At 37.6% G+C, this 27,618-nt stretch overlaps 2 protein-coding genes across 2 annotated transcripts; one reads left to right on the top strand and one right to left on the bottom strand.

The window, feature by feature from the left end:
• The first annotated feature begins 670 nt into the window (after positions 1-670).
• LOC141697275 (transcription factor MYC1-like) lies at positions 671-2,768 on the top strand. Its single transcript, XM_074501563.1, has one exon. It carries the CDS (start codon positions 793-795, stop codon positions 2,620-2,622), a length of 1,830 nt encoding a protein of 609 aa, XP_074357664.1. The 5' UTR covers positions 671-792; the 3' UTR covers positions 2,623-2,768.
• A 968-nt stretch (positions 2,769-3,736) lies between these two features.
• Positions 3,737-4,084, bottom strand: LOC141695706 (uncharacterized). The gene has a single exon (XM_074499933.1). The coding sequence runs from the start codon at positions 4,082-4,084 to the stop codon at positions 3,737-3,739; it is 348 nt and encodes a 115-aa protein (XP_074356034.1).
• Between the last annotated feature and the right edge of the window lie 23,534 nt (positions 4,085-27,618).

Genomic DNA, 27,618 nt, shown 5'->3' with positions numbered 1-27,618 from the left:
GGCCTTTTGGGATATGCCCAAAAAACAAATCCGTGCGGGTTAGGAGTTAAGCTTGCTTAGCAAACCCAACAAGTGTATCAGAACTTCAGGTTGTAACGGTCCAAAATAACTCAGACGGGTTTCCAGAATGGACCTAGGAGGAGACAGATGGGTTATCCAGTATCGGTTCAGGGAAAAGGCAGGTGGGCCTTCCAGTCTGGGTCTAGGGGGAGGCAGAAAGTCAGAAGGATTCTTGTATGGATCCACGGGGAGCAGATCACACAATCAAGTGGCAGATTCGGCAGGTGTCGAGCCCAATTTGTGAAGGGGAAGATTGTTATGAGTTGTCCCATTTCGTTTGTGGTAGGGGCGGATTGCTAGAATATAAGCAACCAGATAACTCCAATTAATACGAGGCCTTTTTGGATATGCCCAAAAACAAATCCGTGAGATCTCGGCCTACAGCGAATAATATCATACTAAACTAATGTAGAATTAGGCCTGCTCAGCAAATCCAACATTTCTGACATAATATCGGATCATTTCAAATGACATTTGACACTTCATTTGCAACCCGTTAGATTTTGCTATAATGCTCCAAAGCATGTGGATGAATTAGCTGACTTCTAGAAGCAGAGAAGCTTCTAGGAATGGACTCACTAGCACTAGAAAACACATTCTCAAGAGCCGCCTCTCTTTACCCATTCCCCCCTCATCTTCCTAGTTCTGACACAAACACACGCACACAAGAACCTTGTCTTCCCTTATCTCTCATTCCCACGTTTTAAACATTTCTCTCCACGACCAAAACAAATGACACACTACCACCACTCCACCACTAACCCCTTCTCCAACACCTCAATGCTCGAGTCCACCGACTTTTGGCCACCCCCACCACAGCAATCCACCTCTCCTATGATCACGCAAGAAACTCTTCAACACGGCCTGCAATCACTCATCGAAACTTCCAAAGAGCCCTGGACTTATGCTATCTTCTGGCAACCCACCTTGCCACCTTGCGCAACAAACTCTCCCACTCTCAGCTGGGCTGATGGTTATTACAAAGGCAGCCCCGATAAACAGCAGAATTATAACCAAACCCCGACTTCTGCAGCTGAACAACAGCACCGCAGACAAGTGCTTCGACATCTCAACTCTTTAATCTCTGGGGCTGATAGCTCTTGTACTGATGATAATGTTGATGAAGAAGTAACTGATACTGAATGGTTCTTTTTAATATCTATGACTCAGAGTTTTGTACAGGGCTCTGGTGTTCCTGGTCGGGCTTGGATGAGTGATTCTTTGCTCTGGCTGACTGGAGCTGAGAATTTAATGAGTTGTGAATGTGATAGAGCTGGACAAGCCAATAGTTTCGGGTTGAGGACTTTGGTTTGTGTTCCTTTAGGGAACGGTGTTGTTGAGTTGGGTTCTACTGATTTGATTTTTCGAAATTTGGATTTGATGAGTAAGGTTAAGGGGTGGTTTGATTTTAATCGCGGGCAGTCAGGATCGTGGCCTGTAGATTTGGATAGTAATGAGTGTGATCTGGCTTCAAGTTGGATCAGGGAACCGTCTCCTGTGCCAATTAGGAAAGTAGATTTGTCGAAGTCGAAGAGTGTTGTGGTTGAAAATCATAGTTCTAGTACTTTGACTGAGAATTTTAACCTGAGTTTTAGTAGTGTAAGTCAGGTTCAGAATCAACAATTTGATCAAAATCAAGGGGGTTTGAATGGGATTTTAAGTGAAGAAGTGGAGTTTTCGCGGTTTGATGGGATCAGTAGTAGTAATGTTAGGAATGGGAATGGTTGTAAGGCGAAAGCAAGTGAGATACTGAATTTTGGGGAAAGTAAGACAAGTATTGGAAAAGAGTTTAAGGAGACTTCTCAATATGGGGGAGTTGTTGAGGAGAGTAAGAAGAGATCTCGTGATGATAGTATGTGGTCATTTTCTGGTGTGAAATCTAGTGCAGGTGGTGTTGGGGATTCTGATCATTCGGATCTTGAGCCTTCTGTGCTAAAAGAGGTTGATAGTCTTCGTGTTGTTGAGCAAGAAAAGAAGCCTCGAAAGAGAGGGAGAAAGCCTGCGAATGGGAGAGAAGAACCATTGAATCATGTTGAGGCAGAGAGGCAGAGGAGGGAGAGGCTTAACCAGAAGTTTTATGCTCTTCGGGTTGTGGTACCTAATGTATCGAAAATGGATAAAGCTTCACTTCTTGGAGATTCCATTACTTATATCAATGAGCTGAAATCGAAGGTGGAAGCAGCTGATACAGAGAAAGATGAGCTGAGAAGTCAGTTGGAGACTTTAAGAAAGCAATTGGCAAGTAAAGAAGCGCATTGTTTAGTTCAATCAGGAGCTAAGAAGGATTCTAGATTGTCAAATAGACATGGAAGCAAATTGATAGATTCAGAAATCGACGTCAAGATTATTGGCTGGGATGCGATGATTCGTGTACAAAGCACTAAAAAGAATCATCCCCCAGCAAAGTTGATGGCAGCATTAGAAGATCTTGATCTAGATGTCATCCATGCAAGTGTATCTGTTGTCAAAGACTTAATGATCCAACAAGCTACGGTGAAGATGGGGAGTCGATTATATACTCAAGAACAGCTTAGAGTAGCATTAACAGCCAGATTCTTATAAACAATATAAGCAGCATTAAGGCTCCCGGAAACCCTTGAAACTCACAGTAGCAAGAAATGTAAGATTTTCCGTGTACAGATTGTTCTTTCACGAGTTCTTTGTTGTAGCATAGTTGCCAATTAATTGGATTTCTCCTACGTTCTGCAGTGATCTTTGTTCTAGTTACATTATACTGTGTATATGTAATATGACAACAATCTATTGTTCATGGATGATGATGAAAATGAAACATCTCTATTAGGTTTATGGAAACTCTTGATTACATCAATTCTCAAACTAATTGTAACTAAGTTAATTTCTTGATTCTGATTCGAGAAGTTTGTAGTCAATGGAATCAAAGGAAAAACACATGGTTTGCATGTTCTTTAAGATAACATATAAAAATATAAATTATTATTCAGAAGAGCTCAATGATCACACCTTAAACATAATTGTTAAATGTGTCAATACTTGATCACCATTCACCTCCAAAACTTACATGACAAAAGAGCCTATGTGTAGTTTGTGGCAGGTCTTTGATAGTGATTCTTGAGTGTCATTTTTGTCTTCAAAATCAAGTGGTGACCTTGTTCAATGTATTGAAATTTAATAATGAAAGTAGATTATCATCGAGTAAGAAACTAAGCATAAAGTAAGCTAAAATAAGATATATATTTACTACAAAATATAAATCACTACAAAGTTGTATATGGATGTGTGGCCTTGTTTCTTTGACCAATATTTTTGCCTTTTAGCTTTAGGCAAATATTAAAATAAGCCAACCTTCAGAATCTGCCAAATTTTAAAGTTTATGATATGTAGGTGAAAAAATACATCACAGGTACATGCACCAGCAAAGTCAAAACTTTGTGAACATCTTTTATCAGATTGGTCACCAATCTGATAGAGCCATTTAGCCTCTTAACTATTCTCCATTTTTAACTAATTTGGTTTTGGTATATGTTCAACACAATACTACAAGAACCAAACCCAACTAGAATGAATTAATCAGTGATGTTCAAGTCCACAACCTTAATTAGGGTACTTTAATTAATGCGTTAAAATATAAATTTTTTAAGTTCAATTTCTTACAATATAAAGTTAATGATTTACCACGTACGACAAGCAGGTTATATTAAGCTGTAACTGTTTTGCGCAAGTCCTCAAAGCTCCAGTCCCTTCTCATGCCACTGCTTCTCACCAACTTTGGTTGATCTTCGATGGATCCAGCAATTGTAGAATTACACCTACGAGGAACATTAATCTTCACCTTCTTGTGATTAAATGGCGCACCTACATTCGAAGTACTCCTCATCTTCCCGTAATCAGGTTTAGGAGGCTGCTTAAGTGGTGCTGATTTTGTCGGAATTTCGTCCGTTTCCTCATTCGTCCATAAACCAGCTGCTAAAGGTACATCAATCAATTCTCCGAATTCTTTTATGGAATTCGTCCTTACGACGCCTTGGCATGCTAAGCAATTCATATTTACGGTTTGATTCAGAAAATAATTAGGACAAGGTTATATACGTGGCTGATCAAATTGATAATTTGGAGGGATTGGAAGCGATTTTGGATTAGACGCAGTTGAACTTTTTATCTGTCTTGAGCAAATCAAAACATGCATGCATGCACGTCATATATGAATTATGATCAATGCATGCATGCAGTTTTGTAAAGGTGCCCTGATTGAAATAAGCTTAACTTTCAATCCCGGTTTGTTTGGAAAGAAACTAGTGTAGTTCTGTTTATTGGTCATTGGAAAAATAGCTGTTCCTTTTATAGAAAACATACAACAAATCCAATCTATTTCGAGTAGGTACATCAGTAATTAGTAATTGCAGGCATAGATTCTAATAATTAGCCTTTTGTAATAATTCATTTTGATTTAAAAGATAGATTCTGTTTACACTGTATATACTGAGTACTAGAATCTACTATATATGTTTTTCCTGGTTTAGGATTCTGTATTGTCTAATAAGCTGTTAAACAACAAAATGAAAATACTAATTAACTCTACTATATATCGAATCAGATCATATTAGGGATGACTGGATAAGCTTCTAACTTGTAACAGACTTAATAACTGATGAACGTGTTTTTTGACAGTGTAGTTGCTAACAGTGTTACACTTGTATAAATTGCCAAATTTTATCTTTATTTACCTCATTTCATATAGTATCGGGGTAATAGTTTGTCTTATACTCACTGAGTTAGGGTTTTCAGAAAAGCAACAAGCACCTCCATAGATGAAGATGGATTTACCCGAAGCCACCGTATGAGCAGACCCTTCAACCCAAACCAGTGGAGGCAAGCAATTATGATATAATTTGTTCAGGTTCAAATCCATTATGTGAAATTCTTGCAGTCTGTTATTTTTACAAGTTAGAACGGTTAGCTTCTGAAGTAAATTTTTATTTTTATTTTTTGAAAACAGAAGTAAATTATTTGATATTGAATAAGAGAAAGAAACTTACAATAGTTAAATAACTGCATGTATGCATAGACTTACGGAAAACAACTTATCCTATAAAAAAAAGTACTAGATAATCTTACTTACTTGAACGTTTCTACCAACTAAAATTCACGATTAAATGAGAAACTAATCTTATCAAGACAAGTCCGTTAGGACTTATTCAAACTTTAGGCAAACTCTCATAATATCTAACACTCGTCCTTCAGATTTGCCGTATTCATCCTTAATTTCATCCAAAAATACTCGAACCTTAACTTGTCAAGTGCCTTTGTCATAATATCAGCTACATCAGTAGAGCAGTAATATACCTTGATAAAACCATTCTTTTCAGCGTCTCTAATAGAGTGAAACTTTACATTTATGTGCTTGAATCTCCCATGTTGTACCGGATTCTCAGTAATTGCAATAAATGACTTGTTATCGCAGAAAAGATATGTTGGTGAGCTTTGTTCCTGCCCTAGATCAGTCAACACTCTCTTCGTTATTCCCATGTGAACATTGCTAAGTGTACTCATAAATCTCGAAATCAGATTTGCTGAAAACATCAAATCACGTCTTGTTGTTGTCAAATACTGTAAGCTGCCTACTAAGCTTCTATATGCAGATGGGTCCTCAAGCTTCTCACCATCATCTTTTGAGATCTTCTCATTTTGTACCAATGGAGTTGCTACTTGTTTACAGTAACTTGAACTTTTTAAGAATATCAAAAGCATTTTTTTTTGAGAAATGAAGATACCTAAACTACATTAATTTATCTCCATTCCAAGAAAGTAGTTCATGACACCTAGATAAGATATTTCAAAGACATCATGTATCTCCATTTTGAATGTTTTTATCATTTGTGGGTTGCTTCTGGTCACAAGCATGTCATCAACATAAAGTGAAACAACCAGTGGCAAACCATCATCATTTTATTTGGTATACAAAGTAACTACATTTTCACTCATTCTAAATCTAAGTTGAATCAGATGGGAGTCAAATCTTCTATATCATGTTTTTGGCGCTTGCTTCAACCCATATAAAACTTTATACAACTTGTACACTTTATGTCATTCTCCAACAATTTCAAAGCCTTCGAGTTGTTTAACATAAATTTCTTCAAGAAGTATACCATTCAAAAAAGACGATTTCACATCTAAGTGGCACACTTCCAATCATTTTTGGCCAGCAAGTGCAAGTACTATCCATATCATGTCATGCCTAGCTATCAGTGCAAATGTGTCACCATAATCAACTCCACCAACTTGAGAAAAGCCTTTCACAACCAACCTGGCATGTGGTTAAAGATTGAGCCATCTGAAATAAATTTAGTTCTAAACCCCCACTTCACGCCAATTGCCTTCTTACATTCAGGAAAATCAACCAATTTCAAGTTTTATTCCTTTCAATGGCATCGATATCAGCTTTCATTACTTTAACCTATTCTGATTTTTTTCCGCTTCTTTGTAACTTGTAGGTTCAGCATGTACAAGGTTACATCTCTCGTATACATCAGCTAATGATCGCACCTTTAACACGAATATATCTGAAGTTCTTTTTACATCAATTTGAATTTTATTTAACGTAGTTTCTTTCCCTGGTTCCGTTTTTTGATAAGGTGGTATGATCATAGTTGCGGAATTCTTTCAAATCCGAGTCCTAACATAATCCTCATTAAAGTTCACAACTCTACTAATCTCGATATTCATTCCACATAAGCTATAAACTCTGTAGCCTTTTACATCTGCTGCATTGTTGAGTGGCATTTATGACACTTTATAATGCTCTAATAAGTTTTGAATTGATGCATTTGTACTCAAGTTGTTAAGTGTTTCAACGTATTTTCTAGTGTTTTTGCATTTCAGGAATTAATCTGTGAATCAGGTGAATTAGTATTATTTTTGTGCTAATTTGGTGTCAAGGTGGTGTTGGAATAAAAGCTCGTGGAAAGCCTGCTCGAAGCAGCAAGGAAAAAGATGAAATCTGAGTTTTTCCCAAAAGGACAGCGCGTCCGCGCTGTGATAGCGTGCAGCCGTGCCGGGATTCCAGAAAGGCAGCGCGCCCGCGCCGGTGCGAAAAATATGAATCCTGATTCTAATTCGATTCTAAGTGGGGAGACTTCCAGATTGCAAAGGGCTACTATATATATTCAAATAAGAACGTTTCATAGGAGAGACATACCAGAGCGTAAGAAGAGCCGTAAGAAGACCGTTTCTAGCACGATTCAACGAAGGCAAAGAAGATCTTGTTTTTACTTGTGAATCTTTGTTTTAAATTGTATTTGGATGCTGGTTTTCTTACTTGTGAACCTTTACTCTTGTTTGTACTTGGTTTTATTTATTCGTTATAAAGACTACGTTTGTTATACCATGCTTTCATCAGAACCCACGTTGATGATGAGTCCGATCATGGGCTAATCGTTATCGTGGGGTTCTAGCGGATTTATTTATGGATTTCTTTAGTTAAATTATTTTGATACCTTATTATGTGTTAATTGATTGATATCCTAGTATTGGTTGTGCATATTCTTCTTATGAGTGTCGCGAACTTATAAGATAGCGTGTTAATTCTTAATGAAGCGACAGTGAATTTAAGGATTTAGAACTTGCCATGATAGCATAGGTTCATGTGTTATTGTTATGCATGATTCGTAGGTAATTTTACCCATCGTACTTGCCCTATGTAATTAAGATAAATAACTCGTGCTTAAACCGTTATGTTGTCAAATTCTATAGACATATGGGGTCTCAATATAATTGGTGTCTATTCAGCTTCTATCTCTTTTGTGGATGTCTGGTAGTATGGTACTCGTGCAACGAAAGTTGGAGTTTATCAGTTTCGTGTTGTCTGATTAGTGTCATCACCATTGCATGCTAAGGTTGAGAATAATAAGGCTATTGAATGAAGTATTTAATGAAGTTAGAATCCCATGTTTGTCATATATATTAATTGAGTCAATCTTAATCTCGTAGTTATAATAGTTAGCATAATTCTTAGTTATAAACAACCTCAATTTGTTATCGTCTTAGCGTTGAATAATAACCATATATTATTTCTTAAGTGCGTGAATTAATTAGTTAACCAATACAGTCTCTGTGGGAATGAACTAGAAAAGATTCTATACTACTTGCGAACTCATATACTTGCGTGTATTATTAGTCCATGTTTAGCGACTAACATGCATATCCAATAAAAACCCATTTTAGAGAAGGTTGTGTGTCCATCAAGGAAAGTTTGGTCTTTAAAGCTTGATGAAGTTGTTTGGGCTTATATAACAGCATATAAGACTTCATTGGGAATGTCACTGTTGTCCAAGACATGCCTGTATCATAACAAGACTAAGTCATATTGACAACCCTAAGATTAGTTGTATTGTAACCTTAATATGTAATTTATACTTGTAACACTTAATGTCTGTAAAATGTAAATGGAGCAGACTGGAGCATTTTTCCCTAAACAGTGTCAAGCCTAAGAATTCTATCTGGAAGAAGATCAAGAAGGTCATGCCTCAGAAGAATTATGAAGAAGCTTGGAGTTGAATAATTATGTTTGGTAAAAAACATTTTAAGTCAAGATCTCTACAAGTCACAGAATTAGTGTTATAGAGAAGTCATTCGAGAACTCAGAAAGACCCATCGAGAACTCAGGAATTGTCTATCGAGAACTCAGGAAATGCTATTGGAGATATCGATAAGTCAGATACCCATTCGAGAATTCAGAGATATCGACAAGTATACATTTATTAGAGAACTCTGAGTTATCGATAAGCCAAAGTCCATTAGAGAACTCTGAGTTATCGATAAACCAAAATTCATTAGAGAACTCAGAGTTGTCGATAAGTCAAGTCAACAATGATGTTTCAGAGATATCGACAAGACAACATGCCTATCGAGATGTCGAGTTCTCTACAGCTTAATTGGAGATCTTGAAGTGAAGAAATTTCTCTAAGTACAGAATTGCAGAACAGTTCAATATCCAAGGTTGCAAATCAACAAACAATTCACACAGCTGGATTGACAAGTCTACAAAAAGCAGCTTGAGAGATGTGCAAGATTAATGGTGAAGATTAACTGACAAAGGAGGATCAACCAATACACAGTGGATGAAGATATGCTAATCTAGATATGGAAATCTCACTTTTCCCTTGAATAGAAGTGATTAGTAACAGGTTAGAAAAGTGATTAGCACTTCTTATTGTTTACTGTTCATATAAAGTTAACTGAGGTCCTTTGTTTAATATAGGACTGAATAGATTAGAAATTGTATTCTCTCTCAAGAAAGAAGCTAAGTTCTAAACCAAGAACTTAGAGATTTTGTAGCAAAACACTTCTTGATTTTTAATATAAAATTAAATGAGTTTTGAAGATCTTTGTTTTACATATTTGCATTGTTATTTATGTTTAACATCTATTCTATAAAATCATTGATAACAACCAACTGCTAAACCCAAAGTCGATCTAAAAGTAAATATTTAAGCCAAAACACATTCACCCCCCCTGTGTTGTATTCATATCTAACAAGTGGTATCAGAGCAAAATATGAAAGTAAACAGATTAGATCTTGGAAAAATGAATACACAGAAAATCAGTAGTATCAAGATTCCTCCCTTTGATAAGGCCAACAACACTTTATGGAAAACGAAAATGTTGCTGTTTATAAGAATGACCAATCACCTTTACATTCAGATCCTCAAGAATGGGCCCTTCATTCCTATGGTTAGAGTTGAGGAATCCACAGATGAAGACATGGTTATTCCAGCTCATTATGCTCCCAAGGATGCTTCTGAGTATACTGAAACTGAAATAGAGAAAGTTTCCCTAGACAGTGCTTTGCAACTGATACTAATTGAGTCACTTGACAATGTAATGTATAATAACATTGTCAACTGTGACACTGCTAAAAAGCTCTGGGAAAAGATTGAGATACTCTATGAAGGAACTGAGGAGGTTAGGTCAAATCAAAGAAGGATATTGATTTCTCAGTATGAGGGTTTTATGGCTAAACCAAAGGAAGGTATTACTGATGTGTTTGAAAGGTTTAATAAGCTGATAAATGACTTCCAGCTTCATGATAAATTTTATGATGTTGAAGAAGTGAATTTGAAGTTATTGCTTACTCTCCCTGATCATTTGGAACAAAAGATCTCTACAATCAGAGAAGGAAGGGATTTGAGTAGAATCACACTGGAAGTGCTCTATAGGGTTCTGAAAATTATAAACTTGAAATGATTTAAAAGAAATCATTAAGGGCTGGTCAAAGATATGTAATGGATGGCTCAAGTGCACTGATTGTGAATGATGGCCATACCTCTAATGATGAGCAAAGATCCCAAACTCCAGTAATTTCTACAAGTGAGAAAAGAGTCAATGACACTAAAGAGCAAGTCATATTGGAATTGGATGAAAAAGATGAGTTATACACTCTTGATGAGCTTGATGAGCTAGACAAATCAATGGCTTACTTGGCTAGAAAATTCTCTAACATTAGAGTGAAGAAACCGTGATTTTTCAAGAGCAAAGGATAGTCCTTCAACAAAGACAGCAGCTGGAAAGGAAAAGGGAAGTACACTCCTGATAGCAAAACTGGCTACAAAACTGGATCTGTTGATAGATCAAATATAAGGTGCTTTAACTGTGATGAGTTGGGCCATTTTGCTACAGAATGTAGGAAACCCAAGAAGGAAAAGAAAGACAAAGCCTATCTTGAATTGGAAGCAAAGTATGATGCTCTTCTAAAGAAGCAACAAGGGAAAGCTTATATTGCTGAGGGCAAAAGCTGGGATGATTCAGATAACGATGAAGATGAAGAAGTTGGAAACTATGCACTCATGGCCTTGGAGCAAGGAGATTCTTCATCATCTAAATCTCAGGTACAAACTCTTACCATAATTGATTTAAATGTAAGTCAATATAAGGAAACTGTTGAAAAGATGAGCACAGAAATGTTCCACATTCATACAAGTATGGTTGCTGCAAATGAGGAAGTTAGCAGATTGAAAAAGATCAATGAAAAACTTGAGAGTGGAAAACAAGAGACTGAATTGTTGCTGGTTGAGCTTGATGCTGCTAAGCAAGAAAATGCATACTTCAAGAACAAATTAAAGTGTGCAAGTGAAATTGAAGCAGTATTGAGAGAAAGGCTGGGGAAGAATGAAGTGAAGCTGAAATCCTTCAAAAATGCTTTTGAGTTGATTGGCCAATATCTCGAAAAGAACAAGCCATGTGTAAACATTGCCATTGGTCTTGATTATGAGGGTTTGAAAAACAAAAAGAAGTCTGTCAATGACAAAGGAAAATCAATTGAAACTGGGAATGTTCCAATTATTTTGAAGAAAGTTGAATCCCCTTTGTTCAAGGCATGTGAGGTGAACTTCAGTGAAGAAGAGTTGATCATCAAACAGGAGATAGCTGATGAGGACAAGGAAAAGAAAAATGATGAGACAACTCAGTCTTCCATCTCTGTTGAAACACTAAAATCCAATCAAGAAACTAAGGAGCCTGTGAAGGAGATTAAAGCTGAAGAGGTCAAAAAGAAAAAGAAGAATAGAAATGGAAAGATTGGGATAAACAAAAGCAATAATTTTGCTTATGTTGCAGATGCTCCTAGAAAGAGGTGTGAGAATTGTGGATCAATGAATCACCTAACTCACCTTTGTAAAAAGATTGTTAGCAATCCACCTGAAGGAGTCTGCAAGTACAATGAAGTTAAGGCTAATGATCCCTATTCATTCTGTGATAAGTTTGACTGCATTCCCTGCAACATGAAAGTGATGAAGTGTTGCCACAAATTGAGAATTGATCTCATAGAATCAAAAGTTGGTTCTATATCTGAAAGGGAAAATGCTCAACAGTCTATGAATTCCATTTTATCTGAAATTTCTCATTTTACTTCTGCAAAATCAGTTAACAAGAAAAAAGTGCCCAACACAGCTTGGGTAGCTAAACACGCTTAATCCTCATTGTGTGCAGGGCAAAGGAAAGAAGGTCATATGGATCATTGATAGTGGATGTTCCAGGCATATGACAGGTGATAAAGCCCTGCTATCACAATTTGAGGAGATGGCTGGCCCTTTGGTGACCTTTGGAGACAACAACAAAGGATTCACAATGGGATATGGCAAGATTGTTTCTGGAAATGTTGTCATTGAAGATGTAGCACTAGTTGCTGGATTAGAAGTAAATCTTCTAAGTGTTAGTCAATTTGCAGACATAAGTTTTCAAGTTGTTTTCAACAAAGAAGATTGTGCTTTTATTAGAAAAAAGACTGGTGAAATTGCTCTTAAAGGAGTAAGAAAAGGAAGCTTGTTTGTTGTAGACTTAGACTCAACAAATAAGGATGGAGTGTGTTGTTTCTACACCAAGGCATCAGAAGAGCAAAGCAAATTGTGGCATAAGAAGCTATCTCACTTGAATTTCAAAGCAATCAACAGCTTAGTCAAGAAGGAGCTTGTGAGAGACATGCCCAGTCTGGAATTTGCTCAACTGGAAGTTTGTGAAGCTTGTCAAAAAGGAAAAATGAAAAGATTAAGTCACAAGTCAAAATCTGTGAATTCTATAAGTGCACCTCTGCAACTTATTCACATGGACTTGTTTGGGCCAGTAAATGTCTTGTCCATTTCAAGGAACAAATATGCCCTTGTCATGGTTGATAATTTTTCAAGATACACTTGGGTTGAGTTCATGTACTCTAAAGATGAAAATCCAAACATTATAATTGAGCACATCAAGAAAATTGAGAAGCAAACTGAAGGAAAAGTTAGTGTGAAAAGATTGAGGAGTGATAATGGAACAGAATTCAGAAACTCAACATTAAGTGAATTCTGCAAAAGCAAATGCATTGTTCAAGAATTTTCAGCAGCTAGAACACCTCAACAGAATGGAGTAGTTGAGAGGAAAAATAGAACATTGGTTGAAGCTGTTAGGACCTTGCTACAAGATGCTCAGTTGTCAACTAATTTTTGGGAAGAGGCTGTTAATACTGCATGCTACACTCAAAACAGATATCTCATCAACAAAGCTCATGGAAAATCACCTTACTCAATCATGTCTAACAGGAAGCCTACAGTGAAGCATCTACATGTGTTTGGAAGCAAGTGTTATATTCTAAAAGACAACTCTGAATATGTGGGAAAATTTGACTCTAAAGTTTTTGAAGCAATTTTTCTGGGATATTCATTGGAAAGAACAGCCTACAAAGTTTATGTGATTGATCAAAAGAAAATTATGGAAAGCACAGATGTGACTTTTGATGATGACAAGTGTCCAGGCTTGGAATGCCTTGATGTAAATGATGTTGAAGCCCTTGCATTTGAGAATCTAACCATTGATAGTGATTCTGATGAGGAAGATGAAGTTGTGGCACAACAAATGACAAATGAAGAGACCTCTGAACAAAATTATGGGAATGAAAGCTCTCTTCAGACACCTGAATTTGATGGCACAAACTCAGGGGGAGAAGGAGAGAATGGAAATGACAGTCATGGTAATACTGAAGAAAATGATGAAGGCACTAGTCAACAGACACACACTAGAAAGTGGGATAGGAGTCATACAGTAGAAGCTATTATTGGTGATCCCTCAGCTGGTGTGAGAACTAGAAGTGCAACTGCTAATGAATGCCTACATGCATGTTTTCTATCTCAAGTAGAGCCCAAGAAAACTGAAGAAGCCCTATTAGATCCTGATTGGATATGTGTTATGCAGGAGGAGCTGAATCAGTTTGAGAGAAACAAAGTTTGGAAATTAGTCCCTGCACCAAAGAACAGAAGCATAATTGGAACTAAGTGGGTGTACAGGAACAAAATGGATGAAAATGGAATTGTTACTAGAAACAAAGCAAGGCTGGTTGCTAAAGGCTATTCACAAAAAGAGGGAATTGACTATAATGAGACTTTTGCTCCTGTTGCAAGACTAGAAGCAATAAGAATTTTTCTGGTATTTGCTGCACACTCAAATTTCAAGGTATATCAAATGGATGTCAAGAGTGCTTTTCTTAATGTTGAACTAGAAGAAGAAGTTTATGTGCAACAGCCACCTAGCTTTGAAGATCCAGAATTTCCCAACTTTGTTTATAAATTACTCAAGGCTCTATATGGATTGAAACAGGCACCTAGAGCCTGGTATGACACACTGTCAGAATTTCTACTCAAACATGGTTTTACCAGAGGTACTATTGATAAGACTCTCTTCTACAAGAAGCATAGTGAAGATATGATCCTAGTTCAAATCTATGTGGAGGATATCATCTTTGGATCTACAAATGAAAAGCTTTGTCAAAGATTCTCTAGGCTAATGCAGAGTGAGTATGAAATGAGCATGATGGGAGAATTGAGTTACTTCCTTGGCCTTCAAGTTAGTCAAAGAAGTGATGGTACTTTCATCAGTCAAACCAAATATGTGAATGGCTTATTGAAGAAATTTGGTATGGTGGATAGCTCACCTGCATCTACACCAATGTCTACTGCAACCAAGTTGGATGAAGACAAGAAAGGCAAGAGTATGGATATTTCAAGCTATAGAGGGATGATTGGATCATTGCTTTATTTGACTGCTAGTAGACCAGAGATCATGTTTGCTACTTGTCTATGTGATAGATTTCAAGCCAATCCAAAGGAATCACATTTGATGGCTGTGAAAAAGATTTTCGGATACTTAAAGGGAACTCCAAACTTGGGATTATGGTATCCTAAGGGAACTGGTTTTGAAGTTGTTGGATACACAGATGCAGATTTTGTTGGATGCAGGGTTGATAGGAAAAGTACCAGTTGAAGCTGTCAATTTCTTGGTCAAAGACTTGTATCCTGGTATAGTAAGAAATAACAATCTGTGTCAACTTCCACAGCTGAGGCTGAATATATAGCTGCTGGAAGTTGTTGTACTCAGGTGCTTTGGATTAGAAATCAGCTAATGGACTATGGTCTAGTGTTACACAAAATTCCTATTATGTGTAACAATACTAGTGCCATATCTATAGTAGCTAATCCAGTTAATCATTCTAGAACAAAGCACATTGATGTTAGGTACCATTTTATCAGAAAACATGCTGCAAATGGTACCATTGAGCTCATTTTTGTTCCAACAGAGAAACAATTAGCTGACATTTTTACTAAACCTTTGGATGAAGCAACCTTCACTAGACTTGTGAGTGAAATTGAAATGCTCAATTCTTCATCCTAAGGCAAGAACTCAGCTAATGTGTTGCAGCAGATTAATTTCTAATAAATCAACCTAGTTTAATTTTAATTGGAAATTAACTGAAATATGAATTATAAATATTTCAGAATCTCTATATATTTTTTTTAAAACTCAAAAATTAACTTAGAATATTTCAAATTCTAAGTAAACTGCTTAGTTGTTAATTTATATCTTAAATGTGTAAAATTAACACAAGGCAGAATAACAGTACTCAAAGGTATAGAGAACTGAGTTCTCAATAAGTCAAAATGACTTATCGACAAGTCATTTTAGAGTTCTCGAGTGAGTCCTTGATAAGTCTATTTACAGACTTCTCGAATGACTTCTCGATAAGCTCTATTATGACTTATCGATAAGACCATGTAGAGTTCTCTAATAGTATTAATTCACAGAGTTCTCGCCAATGATATTTTGAGACTTATCATTAACTCAGAACTAAAATAATTTAATTCAATGAATTATTTTAGACAAATACTTTTGGAAAATTTATTCTGATTTCAATTTGATTCAATTCAAATAAATTAGAATCATTTTTAGTCCATTTTCGGACAAACTGGGCATTTATCAGAGTTCTCGATAAATCATTTCTTAGTTCTCGAAAAGAATTAATAAAATGACTTATTGAATGTACCTTATTCGAATTCAAAATTACTTCTCGATAAGTTTAATATCGAACGCTTATTTGACTTCTCGATAAGTATTTTACTTTTTCTATAAATACCCAGACTTCTCGATACATACATTGTACCTACACTTTTTCGAGATCTCAAGTGACCTAGCTTTCAGACAAAAGGCGATTTCTCTCTCATTTTTGCTCCTTTCTCAAAACTTTTTCTTACACACTACTTCTAAACACTAAAATGGCATAAAACTTTGTTAGAGCTATCATTCCAGAGAAGGGAACCAACTTTATTGCTTTTCTTGATGCTAACCAAGCCCCTGATAGTTTCAAGGGGTTTGTGAAGTTTCTTTCTGAATCCTATATTGCAGGTGCTTTAACTGCAAGTCCTGTGCTGTATTTGGACGTTCTTCATGAATTTTGGACATCAGCTATAACTAGGACAGTTGTTCTAGAGAATGTCACTTCTATGGTGGTCACCTGCACAATTGGAGTCCAAGAGATTGAGTTTTCAGCTGCTGATGTGAATACAGCCCTGGGATTTCCAACTGAGAACTATGGAGAGATGCCAACTGTAGATGAGCTGAGTGAATTCATGGACTTCATCAACTACAGTGGCTCAATCAACTTTGCAAGCCTGAACAGGACAAACCTTAGGAAGGAATGGTCCTTTGTGTTTGATTTTGTAGTGAGGGCTTTCACCTGCAGAAAAACTGGCTTTGCAACATCTCAAGTGTGGTGCAGAAGCTGGTGTTCTCAATAGCTCATAACAGGCATCTGAATGTTGGGGCTTTAATTCTGGAGGAGCTGGCTACCAGGCTTACTATGCCTTTGAAGAATAGCGGTAAAGAAATCTTCTTGCCAAGGTTTATTATGTCTACTTTAGCTCATAAAGTAAATGACATACATTTGTTAGCTGGTATTGATAGTAGTAGAATTGGCAATTATAAGCAAGTGTCCAAAATAATATTTGGCTCACTTACTACAAAGAATAAGGTGAGTGTAAGTCTTAGAATCACTCCATTTATGTTGGAGAGATTCAGGACTTATCCTTACCCTATGCTAGACATGAGGGCTCCTCAATTTCCTAGTTCAGCTATGGTTTCTGAGCCTGTGGAAGTACAAATACAGGCACATCAACAGGGACCTTCCAAAGCTGTAGCCCCTTCTTCTAAACCACTAGATGTTAGCAAACCAACCACTTTAGTCTCTCAAAAGACTGAAGTGAGTAAAAAAAAGAGAAAGGAACCAACCCTTGCTGTTATAAATGAGAGTGAAACAGTTCAAACTGAACCAGGGTCACCCTTGGTCAAGAGACCAAAGAAGAGTAAGATACCTGAGTTGACCACTCAAAACACCTCTGTGTCATCCCAAAAGGGCACAGTTGAATAAATGGGGAGTAAACAGTTACTAGATGCATCCTCTCAACAGGGTGTATCTATTGAAAAGAGCATTCACCCCAATGCATCATGTACTGAGTCAGCACAACCTGCACCTAGAGTGTACGGTAGAAGAAATAAGGATGGCACACACATTAAGGGCACATCATTTGAAGCTCCCTCATTCATTTAGGGGGAGCTGCCAACACTCACAACTGAGCAAACTTCTCTAATCTCTCAAATTTCTTCATCATATAGAGCACTTGAATTTGATTATCAAGTGCACCAACACTCAAGTGACATGGTTCATGAAACTGTGATCACCACCCAGAACCAACATCTAGATGGTGAGAGGCTACTAGCTGGGGTAGACCTTGATGACACCATCAAAAACATGGGGGTTTCATCAGTTTTTACTGAAGACCCCATGGTCACTCTTGCACCTTCATGTGCATAATCATCTTCACAGATGAATAGGTTTGAGGGTAGTACTCTTGAGGGAGTGCTATCTAAATCCTCTCCAATTCAATTGGAGGTTCCTCTAGAAGGAACAACTCCCCTCAAAAACCTAGCTGAAATTGCCTTGGCAGTTGAAGCTAGGAGTACAATTGCCAATGACCCTGTTATGGGAGAGGCAAGTTCATCACATTTATGTGACAGTGCTCTACAAGGTGCACAAAGGTTTGAGGCTGGTGTACATGACAGTAACCCAGTCAAATCCTCTCCAATTCTAATGGAGGTTCCCACTACATGTGGTGAACAACAAACTGTCAAAACCACAGATTTATCTATGAGTCAAACTGTGACTTCAGTCACAGGTGGTAATCTAGACATTTTTCAACAGCCATCCACATCTCAATCCAGCCAACCACATGTCATGGCTCAATGGCTACAAGATATAGAAGCTCAGCCTTCTACAGTTGATGACATGTTGGTAGATCAAATCTCAGGCTTGGCCAATCTCTCTCAGCAATGGCTCACTTTAGATATGGGGAACCAGGACTATCAAGCTATACTGCTATGCTTCAATGAAGAGGTTGAACAACAGAAGGAGAATATAGTAGATGAGGCTGAAGAGGATGAAAATGTAGATGCCTGGTTGTCTGATGACCATGTGGCAGAAATGGATGAAGTTTTGGCTAGATTCAGGAGGGAGTACATAACTATCATGGGAAGCAATGCTAAATCTCTCACTCCTCCTGAAGTCTATGATGCCATCATAGATGTGCACAAAGCTCAACTCAAGGCTTTCCATCTCTTTGGAAAGGCCCTTGAAGTAAAATTGACCGGACATGAAGATAAAGTCAGGAAGCTGATCAAGGAAAAGATGGATGACATTATGCCTTCTCAAAAGGACATCAAGAATAAATTCCAGTCTTTCACTGAGCAAATGTCAAGGATGAATCTGGCCTCCATGGAGAAGGAAGTGTCAAATATGAAAAGTTCTTTCAAGGCCCTGTGTGAACAAGTTCAAGCTCATATCACAAATTCAAATGATACCAGGGTCAAGCTAAATCAAATGCATACTGCTTGGTATGAGCCTTCATTTCTTCTCATGGAGGGTGTCAGAAAAGCTGTTGATGAACACTTTGGGTCCTTCTCAGCTACAACTGTCGCCACTACCTCTACTCCTCAAATAAAAGAACTTCAAGATCAAATTTCTTCACTTCAAGCTTCCAACTCAGATTTATCTTCACAAGTTAGAGCTCTAACCACATTGGTTGAGAGTTAACAGCATGATATTCAGGCCCTAGTGGAGTCCCATAAGCATTTACAAATGCAGAATACAGTTGCTTTGGGAGCCATTATGGGAAAACTCAACATACCACTGCCAGCATTGCCTGAAGCTGTAAGACATGAGATTCCTACTCCCCTACTCATGCCTCTCACCAAGACTAAGGGAGAGATAGATGCAAGGCTAGCACAATTAAAACTCAAAAGTCAAGTACAAGGTCTAGAACAAGAGAGGCTCCTTATGGTTGCCCAAGGTCCAGGAATGACACAAGAGTTTGACAATTTGCTCACTAGACTAAGGAACTCTCTCAACAACAACTTCTTCACTTACAAAAAGACCTTGGAAAAGACTATCAATTACATCAGGGTGCTGCAGATCCCAGTCAAGGACCAGTTTTTGGAGAAAAGGATAGTGATCAATCTTAATGATTCTGGTGTAGACAGATGTATGCAAGTCAATATCAATTATCTAATTTCTAGAAGAGCATCTGAGGTGGATATTTTGATTAACAATGTCAGGATAATCACCAATGAAGAGAAAATGCTACTAGCAGAGTTGAAGAAGGCTCATGAAGCTGCATTCCCAGAAGCCTATCTACATCCAAGCAAAGGGGTGCACTATATCTGCTCTACAACCAAGCAACTGAAACATTTCCAAGTGCCTAAAAACTGTGTCATGGCCAACAGAAGACTGATAATGGTGCTTGAGTCTGGGCTGAAAAGTAAGAAATTGAAGACTAGTGAAGATGAAGCTATGATCAAGATTCTGAGGAGATACATTGATAACCCTGAAGCCAATTTTCCTAAAACTCAAATCAACAAAGATGACTTGGGTGATGATGAGCGGAAGAAAGATGGTCAAAACCCTTCTGGCTCAAACTCAAGTCAATCTAGCAAGGCAATTGGTGGAAAAAGTGACAATGAAAAAGAGAAGGAGAAGAAAAGTAGATCTGAGACTCAAATGAGGGGTGGAAGGAGACAAAGACAAAAGAATGATACCTCACAACCCCTCCAAACCCTAAATATCCAAATACCAATTGCTGAACCTTCACATTCAACCTCATCAAAAATTGCTCAACCTCAAACCTCTAAGTTTAAATATTTCTACAAGCTCACTACAAACTCTCTCATCAAAACTCAAATCACTCACAGCCATACTTCTCTGAAAAGACTCAAAATTGTACCTTCATTCAAGCCACCCCATAAAACACACTTCAAAACAGTTGGAATAGGTCCAAAAGAAGCCAAGGTCAAGAGAAGATTCAGAAGAAAAAGAAGACAAAGAAGAAGACAACTGATAGCTGAATTTCCCAATGATCATGGATTTGGTGAAAAGGCCATCTGGAACAAATATAATCAAGATGATTTCCAACCTCTAAATGTTGTTGATTCAGATGAAGACTACTTCTAACAGCTAGCTAAAAGAATGGTCAGAGTTTGGGTTGTTAACATCAAAGAAGTTAGAATCTACTACAGTGATGGGTCCTTTGAATAGCTTGGAAATAGACTAATGGATTCTCTCTCAATTGTTGAACTGAAAAGGGTGCTAAGCTTGATGAATGGTAAAGATTCAGCCACTAAGGCATGGAGAACAGTATTGGCAGTGTTTGTGGTTAACAGAGAGGAGATGAGATATGACCATAGAGCTTTGCTAGCTGAAAAGAGGAGAAAGTATGAGCATGACATTGATGAGTATATTAGAAGATCAGAAGAGTTGAAGGCAGCAGGAAAGAGCAGAATATCAAAGGAAGGAAGATTTCTGAATGTAAAAGTTGGCTCTTTGTCAAGATATAGGATAGGGATGTTAGCTAGTTATCCTAAGCCAGATTTGCTGAAATTAATAGAGGCTCTAACTGACACCCCCATCCTAGAAGAATTAGAAATACTTGTACAGATTAAGAACATAATTGAGAAAGGATCAGAAAGCTCAGTCTTTACTTAATTATTGTAAACTATCAAATGTTCAATGTACAAGTGTTGTATTAGCTTTTGTATTGTTTTATTTTCATTCTTTAACTTGGGGTTAGTCTTGTTAACAGGTATGAATTTGTGATAAGCAATCTTCTCACAAATTGGGGGAGATTGTTGTGCAAGACATGCCTGTATCATAACAAGACTAAGTCATATTGACAACCCCAAGATTAGTTTTATTGTAACCTTAATCTGTAATTTATACTTGTAATACTTAATATCTGTAAAATGTAAATGGAGCAGACTGGAGCATTTTTCCCTAAACAGTGTCAAGCCTAAGAATTCTATCTGGAAGAAGATCAAGAAGGTCATGCCTCAGAAGAATTATAAAGAAACTTGGAGTTGAATAATTCTGTTTGGTGAAAAACATTCTAAGTCAAGATCTCTACAAGTCACAGAATTAGTGTTATAGAGAAGTCATTCGAGAACTCAGAAAGACCTATCGAGAACTCAGGAATTGTCTATCGAGAACTCAGGAAATGCTATTGGAGATATCGATAAGTCAGATACCCATTCGAAAACTCAGAGATATCGACAAGTATACATTTATTAGAGAACTCTGAGTTATCGACAAGCCAAAGTCCATTAGAGAACTCTGAGTTATCGATAAACCAAAATTCACTAGAGAACTCAGAGTTGTCGATAAGTCAAGTCAACAATGAAGTTTCAGAGATATCGACAAGCCAACATGCCTATCGAGATGTCGAGTTCTCTACAGCTTAATTGGAGATCTCAAAGTGAAGAAATTTCTCTAAGTACAGAATTGCAGAACAGTTCAATATCCAAGGTTGCAAATCAACAAACAATTCACACAGCTGGATTGACAAGTCTACAAAAAGCAGCTTGAGAGATGTGCAAGATTAATGGTGAAGATTAACTGACAAAGGAGGATCAACCAATACACAGTGGATGAAGATATGCTAATCTAGATATGGAAATCTCATTTTTCCCTTAAATAGAAGTGATTAGTGACAGGTTAGAAAAGTGATTAGCACTTCTTATTGTTCACTGTGTAAACCAAAGTTAACTATCATATAAAGTTAACTAAGGTCCTTTGTTTAAGATAGGAATTCAATAGATTAGAAATTGTATTCTCTCTCAAGAAAGAAGCTAAGTTCTAAACCAACAACTTAGAGATTTTGTAGCAAAACACTGCTTGATTTTTAATATAAAATTAAGTGAGTTTTGAAGATCTTTGTTTTACATATTTGCATTGTTATTTATGTTTAACATCTATTCTACAAAATCATTGATAACAACTAACTGCTAAACCCAAAGTTGATCTAAAAGTAAACATTTAAGCCAAAACGCATTCACCCCCCTGTGTTGTATTCATATCTAACAGTCACCATTTCAGTTGGTTTATGATAAGGGGTGTCATTTGCCTATGGAGCTCGAGCATAAGGCATATTGGGCTTTGAAGAAGTTGAATCTGGACTTGGATGCGGCTGAAAAGAAGAGGATGCTTCAATTGAATGAACTCGATGAGTTTCGACTTCAAGCTTATGAGAACAACAAAATGTATAAGGAGAAAGTCAAGAGGTGGCACGATCGGGGTCTAGTGCTCAAATCATTTGTGTCGGGGCAACAAATTCTTTTGTTCAACTCTCGTCTCCCTCCTTTTTTCGGAAAGTTAAAGTCAAGATGGTCAGGGCCATTTATTGTCAAAACTGTATTTCATAATGGAGCGGTGGAAATTTTTGAGAATGATCTGAGCCAGGCATTCAGGGTAAACGGTCAGAGATTGAAGCATTACTATGGTGATGCGGCAAACTGCGAGGTGGTTAGTGCCGTTTCAATGTCCGTTTGATCTCGAGATTCTACGTCGAGCTAGCGATGTATAAGAAGTGCTTCTTGGGAGGCAACCCAAGTTTGTTGTACATTAGTAAGTAGAGGAAGCAAGAAGAAAGGAGAAAATCACAAAAAATCAGAAAAAAAAAATTAGGGCTCACTTCAGAAGCTTGGCACGCCCGCGCTGATTTCATAGAAACATGGCGCACCTGCGCTGTTACAGCGCGCGCCCGCGCCGATTTGGCAGAAGTAGCGTGCGCCTACGCTGTCTCAGCGCGCGGCCGTGCCGTGTCCCGACTGAAAAAAAAAAAATAAAACAGCAGTTTCAAGAGAAAATCGGGATTTTTAGTCAAAAATAAATTCCAAACCGATTTTTACTCTCCCACATCCCATAATTCCCTCTCCAAATCAAACCCATTACTCCCATTATTCCCATAATCAAATCCCACTTTTATTCTATATATAATTCTCTTTTCACCACCTATATATACATACACCTCATACACAACTTCTTCACAAATTCATAATTTCTCAAACACAAATTCTCTCTCAAACACAACTCTTATTCTCTCTACTCAATTACAATGGCACCCAAGAGGCAAAGAACTCAAGTCGATAGCAGCACCACCGATTCATCAAGTATGGGTGGTGTAAGGCCAAGGTCTCTACTCCCGAGGCTGAAGCGGAGTATACTAGGCTTCTTTCGAATCCAATCATCAAGGAGCGAGGTTTTCTGCCATCAAGGAAGGATGGTCAGCTGTTGGAGATGATTCTTGAGATGGGCTGGGTTCCTGTTTGCGAGGTACCCACTGTTGTGTCCATGAGTGTTATTCGCGAGTTTTATGTGAACGCCAAGGCCGAGAAGAATGGCTTCACGGTGGTTCGAGGGAGGATGGTAGAGTATAGTGCAGGGGCTATCAGGACTGTGATTGAGCAACCCACGAGAAAGGTGGGGCAGGACACCTGGAATGATAAGACTCTAGAGGACTTTGATCTGGATCTTATTGTTGCTACTCTGTGCCAGCCCGATACTCACTGGAAGATCAAGAGGGGCACGACCGAGTATTCTACGTTCCCGGCTTCTAGAAACAGGTTTGCCCGTGCATGGAACGCTTTTATATGTGCTAACATCATTCCATCTTCGCATGTGCATGAGATTACTGTGGAGCGTGCACGGTTGTTATGGGGCATTCTTCAGGGCGATTATATAGATTTGGGGATGGTGATTTATCAGGGGATTCTGAAGTTCTTGAGGGGGAGTACTACGGGGTCTATTCTATATGCGTCCGTGGTGACGAAGCTGTGCGTGGTAGTTAGTGTTCATTGGCCCGCACACGAGCAGTTGCAGATCCTGAGTGCTCCTATTGACAGCACTACTTTGGCTACGATGCAAAAATGGGATGGAGGCAAGCCCGATTGGAAGGGGCTTGGTTATACTTTTTTCCACCTACCTAGTGGGAGGCCAGCTGCTGGAGCCACTCAGACGAGCAGGACTGCATGGAGATCTTAGTTAGTAGATGAGGCAGGGCCATCGCAGCAGGCGCATGAGGAGGAGGGAGGAGCTGATATGGGAGCTGGCGTGAGTTCGACACAGTACAGGCGTCTGGCACGGAGGATGGATGCGATGCACGATATCCATTGTAGGTTTGCACGTGGTCTCACCCAGGCACTTGGGACAGCTGTCAGAGCCACCGGTGTTGATATCCAGTGGCCAAAGTTTGGTGAGGATTCCGTGTATCCACCTCCAGACACACCTGACACTCCACCCGCTGAGGGTGAGGATTCCGATTCTGATTAGGTATGCCTAATTCCTTACTATTACCTTCACTGAGGACAGTGAATATTTTAAGTTTGGAGGTAGTAGTTGAAGGAATATGTTTTTCTGTGAGTCTCATATAGTTGCATGTTCATGATAGTTTAATTTATATAGTTTGTATATTTTGCCATATAGTTTTTCTTTTTAATTTATTTTTGGTAGTTTTATGTTATTTTGTTCATATAGTTTTCATGCATTCGCATTATAACATGATCCCTGAGATAATTTTTCCAGTTGACTTGTGATATTGATGCTAGTGTAGTGATATCGTGTTTAGAGATGTTAAGTCGTATTGAGTTGATTTGCATGCTAGAGACACTTGTATTTCACTAAGTCTTATAGGTTGCTAGAGTGCTAGATCATAGTCATGGTTTATTGTTTTGTCGAGGTTTAATTACTTGTTTATATTTAGAATTTAGGATATTCTCTTAATAATAAAAGACATGGATAATTAAAAAAATTGGAGGAAATTGGAGTTCATTGCTAGTTGTGTGGCTAGGTGTCAAATGGCTAGTAGCCGACTCATATTTATATGAGTAGTCTAGGGTTGGATGAGATGGAGCAAAACGCACTCATTCAGAAATTTGTAAAATAGAAAAAAAAGAAAAAAAAAGAAAAGACTAAGTGTTATGTATAATTGATCACGAGTGGGCTCTCTAGTACTCGAGTTATTAAGTTTTTAGGGGACTTTGTGCCTAGTGACCTAAGGCTTTTATAGTCTGGGATCCGCTAAACTAACGCTCGCTACATGGGTACTATTGTATAAATCTTTTATGGACCTTACTCATTGCATGATCAAATAAGCATATGTGTTTGTTTTGTTCTGAATTAAGGCATGAATCCATATAAATCTCTGATATAGAATTGAAGTGTTATAAGTTATTTTGAGTCTAGCTTTTATTCTGTTTATAAAGTTGTGATTGTCTTGATAAATAGTGAGTCATGATTGTTGATCTAGTTTTGATAGTATATATGTAAGCATCTAAACACACGCATGTCTCTAGTTTGTAAGTTGATTTGTATGATTTAACTGATCTTTATGCGAGTAACTGCATTTGTTGATATGTTGCTTATCGATTAGTTTAGTTATTCTATTGGGATCGTTGCATTCATAGTAGTTGCATTCATGCATTTTTATTCTCTTGTTCTTCGAGTCTGTTTATGCTTGAGGACAACCATTGATTCAAGTTTTGGGGTATGTTGAGTGGCATTTATGACACTTTACAATGCTCTAATAAGCTTTAAATTGATGCATTTATACTCAAGTTGTTAAGTGTTTTAACGTATTTTCTAGTGTTTTTGCATTTCAGGCATTAATCTGTGAATCGGGTGAATTAGCATTATTTTAGTGCTAATTTGGTGTCAAGGTGGTGTCGGAATAAAAGTTCGTGGAAAGCCGGCTCGAAGCAGCAAGGAAAAAGATGAAATTTGAGTTTTTACCAGAAGGACGGCGCGCCCACGCTGTGATAGCGCACGACCGCGCCAGGATTCCAGAAAGGCAGCGTGCCCGCGCTGTGATAGCCCGCGGCCGCGCCGGTGCAAAAAATATGAATCCTGAATCTAATTTGATTCTAAGTGGGGAGACTTCCATATTGCAAAGGGCTGCTATATATATTCAAATAAGAACATTTTATAGGAGAGACATACTAGAGCGCAAGGAGAGACGTAAGAAGACCGTTCTTAGCACGATTCAATGAAGGCGAAGAAGATCTTGTTTTTACTTGTGAATCTTTGTTTTAAGTTGTATTTGGATGCTAGTTTTCTTACTTGTGAACCTTTACTCTTGTTTGTACTTGGTTTCATTTATTTGTTATAAAGACTACATTTGTTATACCATGCTTTCATCGGAACCCACGTTGATGATAAGTCCGATCATGGGCTAATCATTGTCGTGGGGTTCTAGCAGATTTATTTATGGATTTCTTTAGTTAAATTGTTTTGATACCCTAGTATGTGGTGATTGATTGATATCCTAGTACTGGTTGTGCGTATTCGTCTTATGAGCGTCGTGAACTTATAAGATAGTGTGTTAATTCTTAATAAAGCGACAGTAAATTTAAGGATTTAGAACTTTCCATGCTAGCATAGGTTCATGTGTTATTGTTATGCATAATTCGTAGGTAATTTTACCCATCTTACTTGCCATGTGTAATCAAGATAGATAACTTGTGCTTAAACCGTTATGTTGTCAAATTCTATAGACATATAGGGTCTCAATATAATTGGTGTCTATTCAGCTTCTATCTCTTTTATGGATGTCTGGTAGTATGGTACTCGTGCAACGAAAGTTGGCGTTTATCAGTTTCGTGTTGTCTGATTAGTGTCATAACCATTGCATGCTAAGGTTGAGAACAATAAGGCTACTAAATAAAGTATTTAATGAAGTTAGAATTCCATATTTGTCATATATATTAATTCAGTCAATCTTAATCTCGTAGTTATAATAGTTAGCATAATTCTTAGTTATAAACAACCTCGATTTATTATCCTCTTAGCATTAAATAATAACCATACATTGTTACTTAAGTGCGTGAATTAATTAGTTAACCAATATAGTCTATGTGGGAATGAACTAGAAAAGATTCTATATTATTTACGAACTTGTATACTTGAGTGTATTATTAGCGCGTGTTTAGCGACTAACATGCATATCCAATAAAAACCCATTTTTCAGCTTTTACATCAAGCTTGCCTCTTTTGACAGTTGGAACGTTAAAGTAGCACATAAACCCAAATATCTTTAGATCTTTGACATAAGGTTTTTCTCCAAACCATGCATCTATAGGTATTTTTCTTGTACTGATTTAGTTTGTAATCTGTTAAGCAGATAAACAGATGTGTTGACCGCTTCAGCCCATAAGAACTTTGGCAACTTCTTCTCAAATAACATGCATCTTGCCATTTCCATTATTGTTTTGTTCTTTCTCTCAGATACTCCATTCTGTTGCGGTGAGTATGGGACTGTAAATTGATGCACAATTCCAAAATCTTCACAAAAGGCATTAAACTCTTTTGAGGTATATTCCCCACCATTATCGGTTTTGAGCATTTTAACCATCAGC

Source organism: Apium graveolens, chromosome 11, assembly GCF_009905375.1.
Source record: "Apium graveolens cultivar Ventura chromosome 11, ASM990537v1, whole genome shotgun sequence".
In the NCBI taxonomy this organism is placed as follows: Eukaryota; Viridiplantae; Streptophyta; class Magnoliopsida; order Apiales; family Apiaceae; genus Apium; species Apium graveolens.
The sequence above is the reverse complement of the archived record's forward strand: the minus strand, read 5'-3'. Positions and strand labels throughout refer to the sequence as shown.

Coding starts and splice junctions, on each gene's coding strand:
- LOC141697275 (XM_074501563.1), top strand. CDS start 793: ATGACACACTACCACCACTCCACCACTAACCCCTTCTCCAACACCTCA.
- LOC141695706 (XM_074499933.1), bottom strand. CDS start 4,084: ATGAATTGCTTAGCATGCCAAGGCGTCGTAAGGACGAATTCCATAAAA.